We start from the raw sequence: 13,375 nt of genomic DNA, 5'->3' as shown, positions 1-13,375 counted from the left end.
CATCAGCATCTTCATTTCACACAGAATCAAATCAAGTTGGAAAAGGCCTCCCAAACCGTCAAGTCCATCCTGTGCCTGGTCCCCACCTTGTCACCCAGCCCAGAGCACTGAGTGCCACGTTCCTGGGATACCTCCAGGGATGGGGACTCCACCACCTCCCTGGGCAGCCCCTTCCAATGCCTGACAGCCGTTTCCAGGAAGAAATTCCTCCTGATGTACAACCTTCCCTGGCGCACTTTAGGACTGTGGCTCTCGTCCTGAGGACATCCTTTACTGCGCCCTTATGGCTGGTGAGTTCCAGGATGTCCTTCTCTAAGGGATGCAGCCTCTGCCTGTCCCACTGACCCGGTCTCTTTTTTTGCTGATCAGGAAAGTACACGGACACCAAACACCAAAGAACATTCTAATTTAGAGGAACGTTGAAATACTCCCGTTTTGCAGGCACACTGTCGGCCCCAGGGGTGCGGCCCAGGACGTGCTGCCCGTTTCTTTCCCTCCCCTTCCCCCGCCCTGCCTTGCCCGGTCCCGCCCCGCTGAGGCGGTGGCGCTGCCGGAGCGGCCCAATCCCCCATGGCGAGCGGGGCTGCAGGTGAGCGATGGCGGCGCTGTGGGCGGGGGACAAGGGCAGAGGGGCTGCATCAGCCGCCGGTGGGGAGCGGGCACAGGGGCTGCATCAGCCGCCGGTGGGGAGCGGGCACAGGGGCTGCATCAGCCGCCGGTGGGGAGCGGGCACAGGGGCTGCACTGCCCCAGGCCCCGCAGTGGGGGAGCTCAGGCGGGGCCGGGGCGGTCTCAGGCGGTGCTGAGGGTCCCGCCGTGTCCCCCCGTGTCCCGGTGCTGAGGGTCGCCCCCTGTCCCCGCAGGCTCCTGGAGCGAGTGGCCCGTGGACCATTTCCTGCGCTGCGGGCTCATCGCGGCGCGGGACGGGGCCGCCGTGCGCTGGTTCCACGCCGCCAACAGCAGGGCCCGGGCGGCCGCGGCCGCGCGGAGTGAGTGCGGGACTGGCCCTGCCAGCCCTTCTGCTTTCCCCTTTCTCCCTTCTGCTTTCGCTTTCCTGCCCTGCTCAGTCATTACTGTTGAAAAAGCCCCCCGAACCATCGCATCCAGACTTCGGCCGTGCACCACCGGACCCAATAAATCGTGTCCCCAAATGCCACATACTCGCACCTTCTGAACATCTCCAGGGATGGGATCTCCACCACCTGCCTGAGCAGCCGCTTCCAAGGCCTGAGCAGCCCCTTCCAAGGCCTGAACTAAACCTCGCCTGGCACAGGTTGAGGCCATTTCCTCTTGTCCTGTCCCTTGTTCCCTGGGAGCAGACCCCGACACCTCCCCCCACCCCGGCCTCCACCCTCCTGTAAGGGAATTGTAGAATAAGAAAATCCCTGATGTCCCAGTCCGGGCAGCAGGGAATTTTATCTAAATTTGTGTGAATATTTGGGAAATATTTATGTAATTCCATATGTAATGGGCATTCTCTTGAATATCATTACTAGCTTTTCTATTAGTATTCCAGTCTAAGGAACTGTATGCATTAGATTCTCTGCAAAGCTGGTAGCATTGCCCAGACTCGTTATACAAAGCTACTGTCTAGAGTTTGCAGCATTCCTAAGACTCCCACTCTTCTGTCTTTCAGCTCCCATTTTCCTGGCTGGCTGACTTGTTTTTAAAGTTTTGGCTGAGGTGGGCTGGTCAGGTTTGAGAGTGAGACAAGGGGAGTGCTCAGTCTCTGCCAGTGTTAAATCCTGTGCTCATCTTTACCCTGAAAGTATGTGTGTGGAACCCTGTTTTGAGAGGAAAAGATCTGAAATTTAACAAGAGTAGATTCACATGCCGGATATCCGTTTTTCTGTTTCTCTGATGAAACAAAGTCCATGAGATTACTCGGCCAAGTGTATCTACAAAATCAATTTTCACATGCTTGTAAATCTCTAAAGAGTTTGTGAGTGAAGTACCAAGAGAAATGCATCTTTCATGTCACGGACAGCAGTTCCCACTGAGGTTGGCCTGTGTGGAGTAAGTGAACACAGGCTGGTGTGGGAAGTACTTGCTGAGTGATTGTTACTGTGAAGCAGACACTGAAACTGTTGGATTTGCACCTTAGAGCTTCAATTTTACCCTCCACAGGCGATGTGCACATGGTGGAAGCTGATGTTCTCCTCCGTGGTGGGGAGGGAGGGAAGGGAGACCCGATCCTGGCTCACCCCCCTGACACAGACAGTGACATCACACTGAAGGAGTGGCTGACACAGATGGTCAACACCAATAAAGGCATCAAGCTGGATTTTAAAAGGTATCTCCACAAAAAGATTTTTATGTTGTTTGCAGTCTTACTGGTTAACAGTTTAACAGGTGATGGTTGACCAGACTTTTTCGTATTGCACCATTTTGTGTGATGCATTCCTTCCTGAGCAGGAAATGAGGAAACATCATCCCTGTTAATAAATGGCTCACAAGAACAAAAGCTTTGAAAGTGTTTTGAACTACAAATAATGATTTTTTTAGTTACTTTGGGCTGAATTTTTCTGTTGGGAAGAGGGAAATGGTGGTGTCCCTCTGGAAGGCTCCTATCTTTGGCCTCATTTATTAACTAGGTTTTCAGAGGTTCATTCAGAATTTTAACCATTAGCTGTTTCATTGTCTTGAATGGAAACTACACTGTGAGATAGCCTTGGAAGAGATGGAAATAAGCTGTGATTTCCAGACATTCACCTCTGCAGCTCCTTACTTCGGCTTTGTCTGAATTTCCATGTGCAAAGTCTGTTTTGGCACAAAATTACAAAATGCTTCATCAAGGCCTAACTGTGCTACAGAAGTGCAAAAAACTCCAATAGATAGTTGTAAAATGTGATTCTCTGTAACACAGTCACTATTTTCATGTAAAAGTTCTTGAAAATGCAAAATATGTGGGCAGGCTAAATCTCTTTATTGTTACAGAATCTGTGTATGTCCCTCTGGGTAGGGAAGAGAAAAAAGCGAAGTAGGCATTTGGGTTTATTTCTTGTGGGTTTGAGGATTTTTTTTTTCGATTTTAATTATTGTTTAAATTAATTTTAAAACCACCTATTTTTAGGTTTTCCACAAAGAGTTTACAGCCAATTGCAATGATTTAAAAAAAGCTTTTAAAAGTATGCTGCATTATAAAAGTCTAATTGTATAAAAGCACTTAAAAATACATTACACAGTGCAGGTGGAGTCAAATGAGTGATAACAGAATTTGATGTTTGCTTTGGGGTTTTTTTTCTGTGTTGTTGTTTATTTCAAGAGATGCTGCTTTGGGCTTTTTTCTCTCTACAATTCCTTATACTTTGTAGTATAAAGGAAGGTTCTTCACTGTCCTTGACAGATGTGAGCTGTCCTGGCCTCAGACAGTGTGAGAAAAGCTGAAGCCCACACATTAACTCAGGCCATTGCTAATTTTTCTCCTACAAGACTTGAGCTCATCCCGGCTGGAAGCATTGGGTGGAATTCCTACCATTATGCAAAAGTTAAAATATACAAAATATACAAAATTATTATACAAGCAGCTCAGGGGAGAGTTGTTGGCTTTAGAGCTGACCTAATATGAGAGCTCTGGCTATAATGATTTTAAATTTCTGAATGTTTTATAGAGTGTTAATTCATGTGCTGTAAGAGAAAAAAAAGGTTTTCTTGGCATTCGTTCCTTTTCCGCACTGTTCCACATCTCCTTCCTTTCCACAGTATTGGTGCTTTGAAAGTTTTTGTGGGATAGAGATAGAAAAAGCTACTTGTGCTTTTTCTTTTAATTTGAAAGAACAGTCAGAATACATGACTTTAGATTTTGTTAAATGCTTACGAGGTGTGCTGCACTGGTTTCTCAAATAATGACAACTCATATTGAATAATTTAATAATTAGGTGTAAGGGTGAACATCTGACAGGCAGACTTTTCTGTGCTGCCACACTTTTGAACTGTAGGGAAAATCCTGACCAGGCATAAAATGCTCAAATGGGTGTCCTTTCACTCTTTTAGTTGCCTGAAAATGTTCCGTTTTGGGGTTTTTATTCTCCTAGTATGGGTGCATTGGCTTGCACAGGTGTGAAGGTAACTTTCAGTCTGGATCCGAAATAGTGATGAAATCTTTGTAACACTGAGTGTGGTTAAGGTTGGAAGAGATTACTTTCACCCCTTGGATATAAACCACAGGAATATATATAAATAAAATAAATATATTTACAGTATGTGTGGCTTTCAGGTCTCATTAAACAGAATTGTTGGAACCTGTGGTGGCTTTCTTTGTTAAAACCCTCCTCACCAGGAGGTTCTGGGAGCAGGGGGGTGGTGAAATGGGGTTTTGAGAGGTGCAGGACAAGTCCCCTGCTGGCAGAGGGTTGTTAGGTCACTCAGTGTCTGAGCAGGACGGTTCTGCCTATGCTGTGCATTCCCTGATTCCCCCTGTGCTCCTGCACAGCCTGGATGCCGTGGGACCGTCCCTGGAGCTGCTGGGGCAGGTGGAGCAGCAGCTGAGGAGACCCGTGTGGATCAACGGGGACATCCTTGCAGGGCCCGGTGGGAGCCGCCCAGCACTGAACGCCCAGAGCATCCTCAGCACCGTCACCTCAACCTTCCCTGACATCACCCTGTCCCTGGGCTGGACCACAGGCTGGCATGGCCACCACCACAGCCAAGGTACAGCTCTAGCCGGGCCTCACCCTGCTGCTTTCCTTCACATTTGTCTCTTAATTGACTCAGCACAAGCTCCACAACATCCTCTGTTTGAAACTCATAGTGAACAACATGAGAATGGTTTCCTTTGCTGGTGTGTGGGATGCGGCACAATCCTGCAATTACCTCAGTGTTGGACTGGCAACTGGGCTGTGTAAAAATCTGATCTTTTTATTGTTAAAATAAACTCTTTTGTTCTTCAGCTCATTCTCACACACTGAGGAGTTTTGGGAGACAGACTCCTTAGCCCGTTTCAGATAGGTCTCTCCCTGAATCCTTGGAGGATTGGTTTGGTAATTGGAATTCTGGCATGTTTCCTGAGATAAAACAGACTATCCAGGAATTTAAAACCCTGGTTGTGCTTCTTTTGATTGCTGAAACCAGATTGTTAGTTAAACTTGTCTTCATTTCTGTTGAATAATTGAATTTTTGCAGTGAATTTTCCAGTTTTCATTATTTTTGGGTCCTTTTCACAGGATTCCTCTTGTAATTTTCATTGTGATCAACAGGGTCCCCACCAGTATTGTCTGTGGCCACCAAGGCAGAATTATGCGCTGTTCCAATTGCTGCTTCCTCTTTAGCAAGATTTAGTATTTTGTTGTATGATACACAGTAATTTTATTAAACTGTTCAGTGCTTTCTCTCAAATATTTTCAGCGCAGGAAAATGTTGGTGGAAATATGCATTGGAAATACTGAGTAACATTTTAAAATTCATTTAATGTTCTCTTTATTCTAATTTTCAGTTTACGGTAATACTAATTAAGGGTATACTGTAAGACTTAGGAAAAACAGCTCATTTGACTGATTTCAACAAAAGGTTGCTGTCCAAAAAACCTATTTTTTTAATATTTGATGCTTTTTTATTCTTTCCAATCACACATTGCTTATGAGTAATTGAGAAAAAAATTTTAACTGTTGTTTATAAGATTTTCATAACCTGTGGAAACAAAAGAACAGTTAAGTCATATTTTAAGTAACTGCAGTGCTTGTAAAAATCTCAGCAGAGGCACTTTGAGTGTTTTAGATTGCTTGATGTTCACATTTTTTAAGCACAGAATGTTTTGTGTGCTTTGTTTGTGTATAACTCAGTCCTATGGGGTTAATTCAATTTTTTTCCCTAATTTTCCCTTCCTGTTTTTGTTTCTAGAGGTTCCCTGTCAATGTCAGACCAGTCCATACCGGAGCCAGTGGCAGCAAATTTAAACACATCATATTCTATAGCTATATGTGAAATAACAGTGCAGCTACTGCAGAGGAAGGTTTTAATAATCATTTTATTTTCCCATGTTAATATTGCCTTTCTCCTCTGGGGTTATTTTTGCTTAGAATCATCTGGAAATTTCCTTTCAGAATTCCATGATTTTCGCCAGTCCCTGACTTTGCTCATTTTGTGTCACTCTCAAGTTCTGGGTTGGGTAGGGGTTGTTTGTGAAGGGTTTTTTCAATCCATTGTTATTCCCTGCAGGGTACGAGTGGGAGATGGTGGAGGAGATGTCCCGGCTGTGCCAGTCCTTGTCCCAGCCAGTGACATTCCCAGTCAGGGCCGTGCTAGTGCCGCACTCCCTCCCTGCTCTCCGCTGGCTGATCCAGCAGTCGGACAGGTTGGTCTGGGGCCCTCCATTCCCACCTCTCCTGTTATAAACACCCCTTTTAAATTAAATACAAAACACTTATCCCAGTGACATTGGAAATATTTTCTCTTTCAGTTCTTTAATTCCTTCAGCTCTCACATTCTTTTTGTTTCATTTGACAGAATTGGTCATTGTTAATTTCTGTAAAATAGTAAGTTTCCAAAGGCTTCTTTTTCATTACCTACAGTAAGAATTAATTTCAGAACATTACTGCATTAAGAGTATGTCTTATGAATTGTGTCAGTCTCAAATATGTCCACATTGGATACAAGCAGTATTCCCACTGAAATATTAGGATTTTCTCTTTCACCTCAGAATAAAACTCAAGGTTTTTTAGAAGACAGAAATTCCTGAGCCAGTTTTGCTGACATACAACTAAATTCTGATTTACCCATATTTTAAAGTAATACAGTTTTATTAAACAAAGGGGGAAATTAAGTATATGTCATGAGGAGATTGTGGAGAGTAATGCTCTCTGTGATTGATGTGGAGATTTTCAGGTTTTTTTAAAAGTTACATGCAATTAATGACAATTCAGTTAATCAGATGGCATCACTGCATATCACTGAGGCGGCAGAACAGAGCATGACAATCACCCATGTCTGGGACTGCATCCTGTTTCCTGTTCTGCAGCTCAGCCTGTGACTATTGATTACTTTGCCAGACCTTAAATGCTCAGCCTGGTAATGTCTTTGCTGTATATCTGCCCAAGATTTTTTATTTAACTACTTGCTTGTTTTGGCACAACACTCACACAGATAAATTGAAGATAAATTGTTCTAGGGATTGCAGTTTTTCGTATTTAATTACATTTCTAAAATTGAGATATCATCGTTGTGAATATTTTTAGGAGCTTATTAGTGCAATGTCTTTCTGATTTATGTGCTTTATCTTAATACACTCTTTTTTCTCTTTTGCTTTTTTCCCTTTTTTTTGCATGTAGGTACAGCCTCACTGTTTGGACAGGAAAGGATGATATATATTCTGTGGAGGATTTACTTTCCATCCGAGAAAACTTTGATAAAAGTAGGGTTTATTATGACATTTTCGAGCCACAAAATTCTGAATTCAAAAAAGTCATTGGAATAGAATAGTAAATGCAAAGCAGTCAATGGCTGACGTTACAATGCTTTATATTGTAATTTCCTTTAAATGTGAGGATTTCTTGTTCAGAGAAATGCATTTTCCTTGCCAGAGGAACCGTATTGAGCACACTTCTGGTTACTGGAGGAGATTTTGTACAACACTAGGGAAAAGGCTTCTCAAACAGAAATCCAGTGCTTTCTTCAGTGTTCCTTCCTCCCCATGTGGGATCCTGGGGGCTCCACAACCCAGGAGGGGAGAAGGGCTGTTTGTACTGAATTAGCCCTGGTGGGGATCTGTACCCTGTGGTCACTGTGCCCCTACAGCAGGGCTGGGTGGGAGTGGGGAGGGGGCTGCAGGATGGGCTGGGACAGCCCCGGGGGGATCCTGACCTGGCCCAGAGCACAGGGAGGGGTCCCAGTGAGGAGCATGTCGGACACAGTCAAGAGAGCTGAGCTGTGACAGAGCAGTGCTGGTGCCTCTCTCAAGGGCTTGGAATCTCAGAAGTTGTGTGTGAGATGTTCCCCTGCTGTGGCTCTGGCAGCCAGAGAGCAAAGGAGCTGCAGGGAGATCAGTGATTGCAGCAAAAACAGCTCATTTCTGTGATTGCAGGTATTTTGTGTGTTGTCCTGATTTTTGTTCATCCCTTTAACTGACAAGACTTCACAAATTTTCACAAGTGGAAGTTCTCTCTGAGAAAAGCGAAAACCCTGCTGACCACTGCAGGAAGAGCCTGACCTGCTTCATTTAAACCATTTGTTTTGCCCCTTTTGCTTCTGCAGCCCTCAGAATTCACTCGGACTGAGGCACCACCTCTGTGTTGTTGCCTCTGCCAGACATTACAAATGATACAAACAAAAACAAAGATTGCTTCCACAGTGACAGAGGAGGTTTTGATTTCTGGCTAAAAGCTGATGCCCTGATGCTGTGTCTTCTTGTCCTCCTATTCCCATTCCTCTCACATGGTTCCTGTGGGAACTGGCTTGATTTGGACGTTGAACGCAACACTTTACAGGCTGTTAGTGCTGCAGTTAATTACAGCAGTTTTTGATTCTTACGTAGCCCTGGTACAGCTGTGATAGAAAAATTAGTTACATTTCCTAATCCTAAATTTTGAAACATGGTGATTTCACACAGTCACTAAAATTCAAGACTCCCTGCTGTTACCCATGGCTCCTTTGACAGCTCCATCTAATAACTGTTCTGTGTTATTGAGGAGTAGAGCCTTCCTCATTTTTGCTACCTACTAAGGCATACATGGGTAAAATTAGCAAACATTTTTCCTTTTAAGGAAGAAACTATCTGTTTCTACTTGGGACAGTTAAACAAAGTACTTCATTGAATGTACTCCACCAGGCAAAGTGAGTGGCCATAATCACCAAAGGATCAGGTTTGCAACTGCCATTCCTTTAACGAGTTCAGAGAAGGTACTTATTTTTCAGCTGTAGTTTTTTGCAGGCAGTTGCATTCACTGACTTAGGGAATTTCATCTCTCAGTGTTTAGGCCTTTTTGGGTCTACACACACAGACTTTTTTGTTATTTAGAAACCTTTTTCCCACTGATCAGTTCCCACCTAAAGTACTGGGATTTGTTAAAACTCAGTAAACTATTGAATAAAAAATGTCAGCAATTGCTAGAAGTATTTTTAAGGAAGAAATATCTCTGAGTAATATCTGAGGATGTGAATAAACAGGGATATTCAGATAAAATTAAAAGAAGACATCTGGATTACCAGGAAAATTGATGTAGGCAGCATTAATTTAAGACATGTAAAACTAGATTAAACAAATACTAGGAATCAGTTCTATGAACCATTGCTGTGAAGACAGAAGAGTTTGGCTATGTGGTGAATTTCTGTATGGATTTTCCTACATATCTATATTTCTGTATGTATTTTTTACCCACGGATCTCTGCTAGTTCCCTGTGAAGTTGTTTATGTCAGTCTGGTCTGAGTTGCACATAAATAAATTCATTTAAATTTGTAACTCTGTGTTTATTCAAATGCTCTCCTAAAATAAAACTATTTACTTGTGAGGCTGCAGTGAGACAGTAATGGTGAGATGAAGCCGGGTTTTATTCTGGTTGGAGAGCAGGTCTATGTTGTTTTAGATATGGCTGTCCTTTTTCTCTTTTTTTTTTTTTTTTTTTTTACTTTCTGTCAGGGATCTGTTCCTTGTATTATACAAACGTTTGTAATTTACTGCAAGTGCACTTTAAGCTTTGTGTTTCTCTGTGAATTTGAAGGACCTTAGTAAACAGATAAAATAACATGGTACGGAAGAGAGATGTCACCGTGTCCTGCACAGTGACCCAGCTGTGTCCTGTCATGACACAGAAGCAGTGGGAGCAAAGCACAGGCTATTTTCTGGTTGTTTAAATGTACTGTGGAATCAAAGAAAATGCCCCCAAAGGCACATTTTTCAAATGTGTTGCTCCATCTGATGTTCTCTCCCTCTTCAGGATTCATTCAAAAAGCCAAAAACCCCCCAACAAAACCCATCCTTTTTTTCAATTGAAAACATCAAATGAAAACTGAAATTACACTGAGAGTCTTTCTAACTCTTTAAATAACTTGGTTGTTGAATGGTCCTGTCCTTTTCTTTAAGGGAAAAGAAAAAAAATTGCAGTGTTGGGGAATGAAAAATCATTGTTATTTGGTTGGTTTTTAAAGGTTACGGAGAACCTATTGGAGTATCATGAATTGTACCCTACATTAACTCCAACATTCATGGGGCTTTTCCATAGATTGCAGTGTTCTAAAATGTCTTGATTAAAAATTTCAATTTTCAGAGAGCATTTTAATAAGCATTTAATATCATATAAATGATAAGGTTAAAGCTACTAATATAATAAGGAGTATTATGAAGTGTTTGGACAATTTTTTAAAGAAACATTTTTTATCCATAAACTTGTATTAATTAGATAATTTTTTCTTTTTCTATCACAAATTTAATTTTTTGAAATTGTAATTGAAAACCAGTGTTGTTGTATTTTGATGCTCACAGACATTTATTTTTCAATTTGCTCATTTTTTTGTTACAGCAGTGTCTGTTTGCTTCCAGTAAAATTCCAACTATTGTACTTTATGATCTTCTGAAATGTGAACATCTAAATTTTGGGGGCAATTCTGTGTTGGTTTTTAATATCCTGATACTTTGGCTTAATTCCCTTGAATTTTGTAGTGATCCTTCTGTCATAGTTGCTTCCACTTCCTGATTGTGGTTTCTCTCATAATTGTACTGGAAAAAGTTGCATGCAGAGATTCATAATCTCAGTGAGGATCTGTCCAAGCAGAATTAAAGTGTGTGTTTTAAAAGGTGTTCTCATTATCGTGTTTTTAAAATACTTTACAGGTCAGGTTTATACTTTACAATGGTCTCATTTTTGAGAGAGAGGGTTGAAAAAACTGCTGATGCCTTTGGGGCAAAATACAGGAATTAATTACAGTTCCTTGACATGGTTCTTTGTCTGGATTTCAGAAATTTGGGGAATAAAGTGGCCTGTGTACAATTAGAAGAAAAAAAAATCTTTGGTGTTCTGTGTAAAATCTTAGCATGATTTTTAAATGGTTGAACAGAAATTTGGGGGTTCTTCTGCTTGGGACAAAGTCCTGGACTGACATCAGATCTGTAGCTGTGGTGCATCATCAGCCAGGAAACGCCTGTCTCAGGTAACAGGTGACCTCTGAGGAACAGGAATTTTGCATATATATATGGTTTTAAAAAGGTTATCTTGTGTATAGGGCTAAAAGACATATTGTCTTTCAAAATATTAATACCTGGGTGTTTTGTCAGAACAGTTAGTGATGAAAATTGGAATTTTATCCTTTTCCCTCTGAAAAACACTGAATTTTCTTAAGGTGTTTCCTTATGCAACCTGATCTTGAAGATACTGTAGTGCCAGTTACTCTAGGTTGAAAATGTAAGAATCCATTTAGTTATAAATGCCTGGGTTTAGTTGGAAAATTAATTAGCTGAGCTGCATATCAGATGCAGAGAGATGAAGGTCTTACTCAGGATTAATGAGGAAAAAGAGGGACTTCAATGACTGCTTTAGTTTACTATTTTTCTTGTGTAGTTGCATCAAATTATGGCAATATTCTTTTGGAAGTGCTGTGTAATTGTAAAAGACAAAGATCAAAACAAAGCAATTGCTCCTTAAGAGCAAAGACAAATAAAATGTACAGGGAAGGATATTTTGAAAACTGTACTTTGAACATTGTACCTTAACCACAACCTTGAAAACTGTTTTACGGCATTCTTGTGTAGTGACTTGCTGTTCTTAAATCTCTCAAACCAAAATAATGGGAGTTTTCATATAATCACCGCCTTTTGAGAGGCGGCCACTATTTGCTTAGAAGTTACTTTCATTTTCATTGTAGAGTTTCACAGCGTTTTGCAGAGCAAATGAAAACTACAAGTTAAAATTAAAAGTGTTTCACTTTTCTAAACTTACCATGTGGATTTAAAATCCATTTTCTTATCAGTTGTGTGCCTGAGTGGAGCTGTCACTGACATCCATGGGGACACTGATCACATCAGTGTCACTGCCATTTTGTGTAATTTCCATGTTTGAAGGGCTTTATGACTGTGATGTGACAGTGACTGAGAGTAAGAGCAGATGAGTTTTGCTGCTTTTTCATCAGCAGATGAGGGGTGGGAAGCCACAGCTTCCAACACGAGCAAGGGGAGGCTCTCAGCCCTGGTGTTTTCTGTGCCCAGAGGCAAAAAGGGAACCTGAAAGGTCTGTTGTTTTTCATCTCGGGTGCCTCAGGAAGTGAGGGGTTCTAACATTAGCAACTCCGGTCGTGCTGACCGTTCTTCACTGAAAAGAACATCAGGGGTGGCTGGGAAATGTCATGGATTAAGGGCTTCAAAGATAGCACAAGAGCATCTCCACTAGTGGAACCACAGGAAGCTTCCGGCAGATGGAGAGAGCCTCTCTCACACCATGCTTTGCACAAATTGAGCTATATTGGATTAAATCTAAGTAACTGTGCCCATTTTTTTGCATAGAGGCAGCCTGAGAAACACTTCTGAGTGAGTACCTTTGGCAGTGACTCATCATCTACTGAGTGGTGAATAAAAGCATGTGCTTATTTCCATGCTCCCTTGGTGGGGGAAAAAAAATAACTTTTATTTATTCATTGTAACAACATCAAGAGAACAAAGCTTTTTCTTTGAAGGTCACTTGTAACAGTAATGCAAAAACAAACAGTAATATTAACCCTTCACATTACTTCTACACCACAATTAATCACAAAATACTGACAACACTATTGAAAAACTTCCTTTTTCAAGACACTTGCCGTTTTCCTCCATTGTCCAAGTATTTTGTAGAAAAATTACTCTTTCACTTAAGGGAGAGATAGTCTCATGTACATAATTAATTTTAAAATCAAAACAAATTGGGCTTTATACCCTCAGCACAGATACCAGATAGAACATCTGGTGATGGTAGATTTTTTTCTGAAAAATAACTTGTATGTTTTTAAAGATTTATTTTCCATTGCAAATATGTAACTTCATTATGAGATGAAGAGATGAAAAATTGCCATTTCCATTTTTAATGCCATGAAAACATTTGAAAAGTATATTGTGTGTAGGGACCAATTTGTACCCAGTTAATACTGACATACTCTGTTTCATGTAATTTCTCTGCCATGAAAAGATTTCCATGTAATCCCTGTTTCTATCTGGTGTACATGGGGGCTGATCCAGCAACATCTGAAGGAAAAGGCAGAACCTGAATGGCAACAAATACTCCAAAAAAGATATTTACAAAGAGTATATTTATCATCCCCTTTGAATTGTTTTATGTTTATCATCCCCTTAAAATTGTTTTTATCATCCCCTTTAAATTGTTTTATGTTTATCATCCCCTTTAAATTTTCATACACTAAGTGCAAAGCTAAATAACATCGCAGTTATTTGTTAGGCAATGTCAGATTCAGTGAACTTTGACTGAAGCTG

General features: G+C 41.4%; 1 protein-coding gene across 3 annotated transcripts; it reads left to right on the top strand.

Moving 5' to 3' along the window:
• The first annotated feature begins 529 nt into the window (after positions 1 to 529).
• FAM151B (family with sequence similarity 151 member B) lies at positions 530 to 9,388 on the top strand. Of its 3 annotated transcripts, XM_050329784.1 has the most exons (6): positions 544 to 589; positions 863 to 988; positions 2,127 to 2,292; positions 4,432 to 4,649; positions 6,153 to 6,288; positions 7,262 to 9,388. In XM_050329784.1, the coding sequence occupies exons 1-6, from the start codon at positions 571 to 573 to the stop codon at positions 7,410 to 7,412; spliced, it is 816 nt and encodes a 271-aa protein (XP_050185741.1). In that variant the 5' UTR covers positions 544 to 570; the 3' UTR covers positions 7,413 to 9,388. The 3 variants fall into 3 exon arrangements, with proteins under 3 accessions (XP_050185742.1, XP_050185741.1, XP_050185743.1); XM_050329785.1 differs by lacking the exon at positions 863 to 988 and having other exon boundaries at positions 530 to 589; XM_050329786.1 differs by lacking the exons at positions 544 to 589; positions 863 to 988 and adding an exon at positions 1,072 to 1,272.
• Positions 9,389 to 13,375: the final 3,987 nt, after the last annotated feature.

This window comes from Myiozetetes cayanensis, unplaced genomic scaffold, assembly GCF_022539395.1.
Source record: "Myiozetetes cayanensis isolate MyiCay16 unplaced genomic scaffold, myiCay2020 scf4, whole genome shotgun sequence".
Classification (NCBI taxonomy): domain Eukaryota; kingdom Metazoa; phylum Chordata; class Aves; order Passeriformes; family Tyrannidae; genus Myiozetetes; species Myiozetetes cayanensis.
The sequence above is the reverse complement of the archived record's forward strand: the minus strand, read 5'-3'. Positions and strand labels throughout refer to the sequence as shown.

Excerpts from the sequence above, each read along its gene's own strand:
- FAM151B (XM_050329784.1), top strand. Across the intron at positions 4,650-6,152 it reads TGGCCACCACCACAGCCAAG|GGTACGAGTGGGAGATGGTG; the intron begins GTACAGCTCTAG and ends TATTCCCTGCAG. Across the intron at positions 6,289-7,261 it reads CTGATCCAGCAGTCGGACAG|GTACAGCCTCACTGTTTGGA; the intron begins GTTGGTCTGGGG and ends TTTTGCATGTAG.